Consider the following 9,954-nt stretch of genomic DNA (forward strand, 5'->3'; position numbering starts at 1 on the left):
CATGGCACACGATAATAGAATACTCGTATTTATATTTAAGCAATTATGGATAATGTAACCTATCTATATTTTGTAAGTGGTTATTTTATTCAAAAGTATAAATGTGTAGTATACAATATTTGTAATTACTTAATTACTTATGATAACCACTAATTAGAAAAACAGTGTATTTAAAAAGTTTTAAGTTTTAAATAGTACCTACCTATAACGGTGAAAATATGTTAATACGAAATCAAATATAATAATGTAATATATAGGTTAACGATCAATATAGGTAATGTTACCAAAGGTTTTGTTTAATTAATACATTACATGGGTAATGATATAAAATATAATTTTTTTTTTATCCAATAATTGTACATAACATCTATTTTTTGCATGGGTTGCGTGGGAAGTGGAATTCGTTACCGTGTAATTTATATTATAATATTATGAACACATTGTAATTGTATTGTATTTACATTATACGAGAATATAATATTCAAGTTGAGTATATTATGTATAGACTATATAAACCATTGTTTATGAAAGGTCACTTGAGCTAGTGCGTAAGAGGATTATTATCGAATTCGAAATATAATATTCATTTTTGAGCGGTTTTCCCTTTTTTCCTTTTTTTTTTATACATTTTTTTCAGAGAGATTTCGAAATTTAATATAGTTTTCATTGTTCAATTATATTTCCAATCCAGGAACAAAAATATGTTTCACGTTACTTCAAAGTTTAAATTTTTTATAGATACTCTGATAATAATAAAAATATAATTGGAAAGCTAATTTAGGTTTACTATGATTCCTTAAAAATTGTAAAGCAAACTAAACTTAACTAAATTATCGAAGTAATTTAATAATTTCCCTTTTTTTTACATAGCTGTTAAGTTAATATAGTTTTATATTACATAGTTTAATAAGTTTTTATAAGGTAGTGAAATCTAAAATGTTGTTTGAAGAACGACACTATTTTATCAATAAAGCAAAAAATACAGCTACAAAGTATAAAGTATAATATTTTATATTTTGTATTTTTTTTTTTTTTATAGCCAACGAAATAAAGTCTGACCCTATATACGCAGTTATATTATTGTAGACATTTTACGATGTATATATAGTACCTATACTTGAACGATGCGAATGAGTATAAAGCAAACGTGGTATATTTTTCGGAGAATTTGTTATATTGAATACGCTGTTGCCCGTAATAATAAAAAAAAAAATTCATGCAGCACACTTTTTCTGTATATTAGTCGTGGCAGAGGGAGTAGGGTGTGTGCAGGAATGGAGTCATAAAGTATTGTTGGATAGTTAAAAAAACGCATTTACAACTTTACAAGCTATACTTATTTTAAATCCGTTCTACGTGTTTGCATTATCGTACTAAATGTTAAAATAGGGGCTGATCATTATGGTATAGGTAAATATAAAACGATAACGCAGCATATGATTATTATATTATGTTTGTTAATAATGAATAATAATGTGCAATAAAATATTAAGACGATAATATTATTATTCAGGAGCTATGCGATAGACAAATTCGTATACACCCAAGTGCATTATATGCACTGTGCAGTGTCGGTGTACCCCTCATTAAGGAACTATTATAATATTAGTCCGGAGCAGGTTTGGCCAGTTTGTCAAAGGTGATAATTGCGGTGAAAGCGAACCCGTCGATTTAAATGCACTAAAATGATCTACATTAGTCAACCTTCGGTAGCTCAGTTGGTAGAGCGGTGGACTGTAGTGGTGTAATATCATAGATATCCATAGGTCGCTGGTTCAAATCCGGCCCGAAGGAAATATTTTTATCAATTTTTTTTATTTGAATTCAAATTGTCGATTGAAATGTGCTAAAATGATCTACATTAATCAACCTTCGGTAGCTCAGTTGGTAGAGCGGTGGACTGTAGTGGTGTAATATCATAGATATCCATAGGTCGCTGGTTCAAATCCGGCCCGAAGGAAATATTTTTATCAATTTTTTTTATTTGAATACAAATTGTAAAAGGCCATTACCGTAATAATTGCAAATATTATATTGCCGTGTCGAACATCCGCCCTCATATTTATTATTAGTATTATTATTAATACTTAATTCATACGAAACGAATAATCGTAATGTGGAGATATAATGATGATATCCTTCCTAATAGTAAGTGAGTTAAACGATCAATAAAGTTTATTATTGTTTAAGTTTTGCCGAAATAAATAGGGGACATAAACATTTAGAAATTAAGAGTAAAAGCTGTTATGAATTACATTATCTAAGTTTGCACAAAGTATTACAATGATATTATTATATAATGTATTTCTCTGCATAGTAAATTTGTTCAACAATATACATAAATGACGGTTTACCCACGTCTCCGTAAAGTCTGGAGCTGTCCGTAAATTTCCTTAAACAGTCTCGGGATCTATGTGTACGTTGAATATTCAAAGTTAGATTTTATTTAAATTTTATTTTATCATTGGCTTATGATCTTCAAAATAAATGCACGAACACGGAGGTTTCGTAATAATAATTATGGAAACACCGGTATTATAATTTAGTTTTTTTTCTTTTCTTTTCTTTCTTTTTCTTTTTTTTTTTTTGGTCAAATGGTCCCAATTCATTTTACGACATTTTACTTCTATCTCGGTGCCGTATTGCAGAGTACAAAAAAAAAAAAAAAACTAAAAGACAAACAAACAACATTATTATACAATTCAACCACAAATCCTTGTTTAATTATTTTTTATAGGCTCATACAACTCGATAGGCATTCATGACTGTTATTCTCTTATTTTCGCGCTTTTTATCATTTGGCCGATTAAGTATAATATTAATCGGTCATATATATATACGCACTATATTGTTGGAATTTTTATAGTGTACCTTAAATCGAAACACGTGACGTAAAAACTTATTTTGTACTAAAATAATCGTGCAAATGTTTATAATACAATTTATAGCTAGGTAGTGAGAAAAAAACCCAATAATTTGTACGTCAATTGATATTTAAATGCGAGCTTAATGTCCTAGTTTAACGCAGTATAATTGGTGTATTTGAAAAAAAGGGAAACTTAAAGTTTTTATGGTTTGTGCGTGTTTAGCTTGTGATTTTTCATTGATTATATGTCAATACGTATTACAATAATAATTGAAACACTTTGAAATACAATCGATGTATACGTATAATTTACCTATCACCTATAGTGCATGTAGATTCTTTCAAAAGAAAATGCTCAATTTTTCGATAAGTATTAACTTTATGGAAATATTTTATTTACATAATTCGATATAACAAACGAACAATATTTTCGAAAGAAAATAATATGCGTATTAGTTAATTATTTATAATTTATAATAATATTGTAAATAGTTATTTAATGTTTATATGAACGGAGTAGTGGACTGAAATTTTGTAACGTTTCCATTTATTTTTTTTTCGTATCGTATTTCATTTTGTGGTACCTACTTTACAATGCTTATTTAAGCTTTAAATATTCGTGTTATAAATTTAAACATTTTTTTTTTTTTTAATGTTTTACAATAAGCACATTTTATGTACCTATATTATAATGAGTGGTTATTTAGACTTGCATGTAGAATACATCCTTAATTGAAACTTATAAATAAGTAACTAGTATATTAATATTTATTACATAATTTGATTTTTATGTAATTAAAATAGGGATATGGGATATGATATTGAATGTGTGTTATGAACTGTACAAAAAAGAAAAAGTTTATTATAACGATAACGTTAAAAAATTAAATTAAACTTAAAATAACCTAACTAAAGTTAATTATATAACTTAAATCCACTAAATTTATCTTTAATAAAATTAATCATCATTTTGTTGAATATTTTTTAAACGTTATTTAGTTTTGTGTACATAACGCGCAAGTTTCGAATCAAGAACGTGCAGCAGAATCCCTTATATCCACTATTGTCCCTATGACCTTACTCACTAGTATGCAATCAAAATAAAAAAAAAATTAATTAAAGTATACCTATATATTATACGTATAAACTAAATTCCATGTAATTTCGTAATGTTCATCGAACACCATGGCTGTTGAGTATCTGAGCGTACAGCAAACGTGTGCTGTTTTTTCGTTATCATGCATAAATTATTATAAACGACGGGTAAAATACAATTATACGATTCCGAGACTTTAATTTATACCGAGATTTATTTTTATTTCGACGGCTATTTGTATTTATATTTATTTTACCAACCACAATAAAACCTCCGATTTTGATGTTTATGGCTTATTTTGTTTTCTTTCTTCGGCTTTCGAATAAACCTTACGTGACATAGTATCGTTACGAGATACGCACTCATTGTTGCGCCCTCCTCCCCTCTCATCACACACGAATTGATTTATATTTAATGTCGTGTTTTTCGTTAATTTATTTTCGGAAAAGTCTCAACGTGCAATACGTTGAACTTCTAGACTCCACGCGCGAGTGTTTATCGAAAACTCGCATTGTGTTATTGGGTTTAAAAATACGGGATGGAAGAAAATCAAATAGGAAATAAAACGAAATGAACAAAAGAACTTTACGATGTCCTTTTGGGAATTTTAATGCAGTGGTGAGTACCGGGAGATAGCGGTATAATGCAAATAATAGAAAACTGTCGTGCGATTAATGTACGCTATTTTGTTCATTCGAATTAACGTGATATAAATATTCTACATTATTAAATAATCCCATTAAATATTAATTTTTATACACATTTACATCATAGGTACACGTATATTGTCGATTAACTCATAGATTAACTAAAATATACACTAACATAACATGTGACGTGTATCCATTTATTCCATTTACAGTCGACGAAATTATTAAGTAGCTCCATCAATTAATTGATTAATTATCTGAGTTAGTATTAGTTCTATGTTTAGCCACAGTAGGTACTCCATAATAATATGCATTATTATACATCTATTAGATCCTATCTATTTATTAGTAATTTGATATCCTTTCACTACCATATTAATCAGTAAATAGGTGTCCACTTTACCTATCTATTTGGCGTTTTAGATTTAGGTTTTTTATTCTCTCATTCTCTCATGGTACCCCGACTTGCTTTTTATACGAAATATTGAAAATATCAAACATACAATAAAATAAAGATACCTGGTCAGCAATATTTAAGTTTTTTTTAGATAACGAGTGTAACATGCAAATAATCCTGTTAAACGGATTATCATATTTTTTTAATGTGTATTTTAATAACATATCAGATAACATACATTTTTTTTTTTTACAAATTTTCACTATTAATTGTATTAATGCATAAAATATCAGTTATATTCTATAATACGCATATTTATTGTTTGCTTTGTAAATTCAAGTACTTTTCGTACAAGAATTTTGTATGCACGCATTTTAAAGTGAGTCAATTAAACGTCAAACAGAAAAATAAACAAGCGAATGGTAATTTAAATTTGTTTTTATGTTTGAGAAAAAAAGTACGGAATAGCTGTACTAGAACTTTCCGATCGTCAATTGATATTGCAGGGTAATAATAAAATATACATTTTTCACTGAATAATATTTTTTTTTCAGTGTATGTCATAATAATTATATAGTTATATAATGAAATACATTATTTAATAATATGGTACGTAAATATGTTGAAGCCAGAAATTGGTTAAATTTAGTTTAGTTTTACACTAATCTAGCGTAAAGAAACAACAGTAATCGAGGCAGGGGATAGTTATTAAAGTAATACAATTTTTTTTTTTTTTAATTAAGTGATATTTGTTACATTATTTAAAATATCATTTTGAGAACATTAAATATACTATAAAAGAAATGAAGCACAAGTACTAAGTCAGAATACATTTAATTTTTTTTTTTAATACAATTTTTGACAATTTACAGCGTTTATAGTTGGTTGTCACATCATCTTGGGATTCTATCTCAAACTATAAGCAATATAATAATTAAACTATTACTTTTTAATGTTTATAAAGTTGTTGATTTCTGTCTTAACTCTTACCTCAACCTCTTTGCTTACAAAAACACCATGGAACTGATAGTAATTATTACGGTAAAGTGGTACATTCGCATTGTTATTAATACTATAATTGTAATACAAGTTCAAATAACCGTATGTTATATTATGTTTGCAATATTTTTTACATAATGTATACATTTAATGTATAAATATATTTTCATCCCTTTTTTTGTTGCAGTGGAAGACTCTGAACGAAACGACGGATCAGCTGATCGTCCTTACTTCATGTCGCGAAAACTGATGAACATATTGGGAACGAAAAACATGTTGTAATTTTCAATGCGATGACAAAGCGTGATATGATTTAAATATTTTTAACATGTCATATATTGTACATGTGGTCATAATATACATAAACCTATTTATAAAAATATATTGTGCTACCACCTCCGACGCCACGTGTGTTCGTAAACATATACAAATATTATTTACCCTAAATAATATATATTATAATATATACTACATACGGGTATGTCATATACTGTTTCCTCCTTCCCCCCCCCATGATAATATTATTATAATTCACTATTTTATTATATCATTTTTGTATTTAATTGTAATATAATAATATAATATAAGCACGAAAACCTCGCAGAGTGATTATTTTATCGTGGACCATGCTATAAATACTTCAAGAATCACGATTATCATTATTATTATTTTTTAATATCCAACAACATACTAATTAATATTTTTCTATGATTACTCGTATTATATTATCAGTATATTTTGTTCTTGGATGTTAAAAAATCCATCGTTTCTTCTAACATGCTGCCAGATGGGTCACGATAAAAGCATCGCCCTGTTAGATAGCGTATTGCTTATCACGTTATTCTATCCTAAATAATATTAATTTTACCCCAATCGTAGAACATATCGATTGTATGTGGTGATAATATATACCTATAGCTGTAAGTCCTATTCATACCAAACTTTAATGATCATATAACAACAAATAATAATAATTTCGGAAGAGGAGGACCGCTGAAAAATAATAAGTTGTTAAAAGTATAATGATTATATTTGATTATTTAGCCTACAATAGTACAATTATACCTAATATACCTATTATTATTACCAAACAAATTAAACCATAAATATGATTGTTTATTCGTGTCCATCCTTTTTAGTCATATCACTCTAAACATCCCATTGTATTATTGTAAACCATTTAAGTAGTAGATATATAATAGTGATGTGGCATACTATAAGTATGTATTGTGATTTATCGACAATTAAATGAAGGATACGGATTTCCATACAACATTTTTAAGATTTGGGGCTCATTTTTGCAGCTGTATATCATTATTTACCTAACCCTAGGGTATAACATAAACTGTACCTACCTACAGTTTGAATTAAAAAAAATTATATAATGTTATTGTTTGATTTTGTATTTTATCTTAGTTTTATAAATTTCTAAATGTTGGCTATTATTTCAATGTCAAAAATCTATGCCCCCAACCCCCACGTGATAATATATATTAGAATCTTTTATACGAATTACCTACGACGAGCTTATTATATTTATATTAATTATATTGTACGCGCTTGATAATTTAAAAAAAAACAAACAAAATGTTTTAAGGCTGTTATATATTGTAGTGTACCATAATATATTATAATTATACAAATTAAATACAATAAAAATCTATATTATGAATATTCTTGTGTATTTTTGTAATTATATATTTGATGATATTATTTAGACTACTGATAATCCATTTAACACGTAATCTGAGCTGTATGGATTATAGAGACTGATTAACAGAGCTATCATGCAAAAAGTAAAAAGTCATTAATCTCTTTTAATACTATCCCTAATTACATATTCATTTATAGTTTGTGAAAACTAAGAAACAATTTTGGCCGTTTACAATACTGAATGCTGAAATACTATGTAATATACTTAAATGAACATAATTATTCATGTAAATTTGATTTGAACTGATATATTAATCACAAATTAAATCATATCTGTATTAGTTTCCTGTTTATACAATTGTATGTGGTTTTTATCCGTATTCTAGTTGTTTGTAACATTTCGTGAAAATAAAAATACATCGAATTTCATTTAGAGAAAAAATTTCGGGAATTTCGTTTGGTATAATTGAAATAAAAAATGATAATTTTTAAGCAAAACCAGTATTCTATAAAATGTATTTTGTTTTAATCAAAAAACAAATAATCATAGATACAATTTATTTTCATAAATATTTGAAACTCTTGCCTTAGAGACCGTGTATGAATTTTTTTTTACTAACCGATTTTACTTAACCCAATCTTTGTACCGTAAAACACAAGAAATTGGCTTATCAAATGTGTATAAAGACGAGTCATCTGAAATTTGTAAATGGTTACATAATATATTTGGCTTATTATTTCTAAATCCGGAAGATGTAAGTGATTTTTTCACTGACGACTTAATGAGGGAGTGTCCGATTGATGAAAGGCTACACAATTTTACTGACTATTTTGTAGAAACATATTCTGAAGATTGTATTTATCCTCCAAAACTTTGGACACTTGCATCTTCACAACTTATACGCACAACAAACGCCTATGAGTCATTTCATGCACATTTCAAAAATAGTTTTTATCGACATTCGCCATTTATTTTACAATGGGTTAATATTTTAATCGATGAAATTCAAACTGACGTTTATCGCAAATTAAAAAGCGTCGGTGAACAAAAAAACACATTTTAAAACGATAAAAAAAATAGTATTTAATTGACCAGTATAAAAGGGGAGAAATATGGCGATATACTTTCGTAAAATTAATAGCGTATAACTATAAAAAAAGAGAAATAAATATTTGAGTGTGATGTTGTTTTTTACGTCATAATATAGACTTTTTTGTAATAAAATTAATATAGTATAAAGTATTATACAATATTTTACATAATTTTAATTTTAAGTATCACTTAAATGTGTTTTTGTAAAATCATATACTTCATTAAAAATTTTAAAAATCATTAACAATTATCAATAATTCTACTTGTTTACATGACAAGAGGTTACCAAAATATAGAAACTAAAATTTGTAGTGACGGAAAAAGAAAAAATATATTTTTCTACTGGCGGTAAACGCAAAGGTCGTTTTGGGCAGAAAATGGTGACGCTCAAGTATTTACATTGATGTGAAAAAAAAACGTTTCCATTTCATGACATGGACGAATTGAAAAAATAATAATTTTTTAATAAAATTTAAATAAGAGTTTATTTAAGTTAAAGATAATTAAGAGTTAATTAATTAACTCTAAAAAATTAAAGCAAATTAAGGATAATCTTTCACACTCTTAGCTAGTACACTGACATTATTTATTAGCATTTTTGTACGACGACCAGAAGACAAGTTTCAATGCGGCCCATTTGGCTTACATACCAGAATGCTGAAATTGACACCCAGCTACTACCCTTTGTAAAAAAAATTACAAACCTTCGTTTCGATTAAAAAAAAGTTTTATTTTTTTAATTTTTATTATTTCAGCTCCCAGTTTTAAAATTTATGTACCACGGGAAGAGATAAAGCACAAACAAATGATATGGAGTAAGTTATTTTTATTTCGAATAATTTTTTGAATTATAATAAATTATCAATTGACAATTATCCTTTAATGATAAATTGTTGTTTTAGTTTGAACTTTAACTTTAACAAATTATAAACATATTATGATTATTTAATTTTCATAAAAAAAATTATGAAGAATATTTTATTTTATTTTAGAGAATTATTCTTACTTTAAAACCAAAATGTCATGCATAAATTAAATTAGGAAAGTACAATTTAAAATGAAAATAAATATAACTGAATATCCAAAGATATTAAATTTATGTTTAAATTTTATTTTTGTACAGACACAAAACTATATATTTTTTTAAATTACACTTAGTGTAAACAATTTATTACATCACTGCACTCGAAATCTAAAAAT

General features: G+C 26.7%; 1 protein-coding gene and 2 non-coding genes across 3 annotated transcripts in view; all 3 read left to right on the forward strand.

Moving 5' to 3' along the window:
• Positions 1–7,682, forward strand: part of LOC114123208 (choline transporter-like 2) — a 64,804-nt gene extending 57,122 nt beyond the window's left edge. Inside the window, exon 14 of the mRNA XM_050197060.1 lies at positions 6,196–7,682. Coding sequence (XP_050053017.1) covers positions 6,196–6,290 — 95 coding nt within the window. The 3' untranslated portion in view covers positions 6,291–7,682. The remainder of the gene's footprint in view (positions 1–6,195) is intronic.
• Positions 1,704–1,794, forward strand: Trnay-gua (transfer RNA tyrosine (anticodon GUA)). The gene is given in 2 exon segments: positions 1,704–1,740; positions 1,759–1,794. It is a non-coding gene; the product is annotated as a tRNA-Tyr (tRNA).
• Trnay-gua (transfer RNA tyrosine (anticodon GUA)) lies at positions 1,870–1,960 on the forward strand. Its single transcript is given in 2 exon segments — positions 1,870–1,906; positions 1,925–1,960. It is a non-coding gene; the product is annotated as a tRNA-Tyr (tRNA).
• Positions 7,683–9,954: the final 2,272 nt, after the last annotated feature.

Source organism: Aphis gossypii, chromosome 1, assembly GCF_020184175.1.
Source record: "Aphis gossypii isolate Hap1 chromosome 1, ASM2018417v2, whole genome shotgun sequence".
In the NCBI taxonomy this organism is placed as follows: domain Eukaryota; kingdom Metazoa; phylum Arthropoda; class Insecta; order Hemiptera; family Aphididae; genus Aphis; species Aphis gossypii.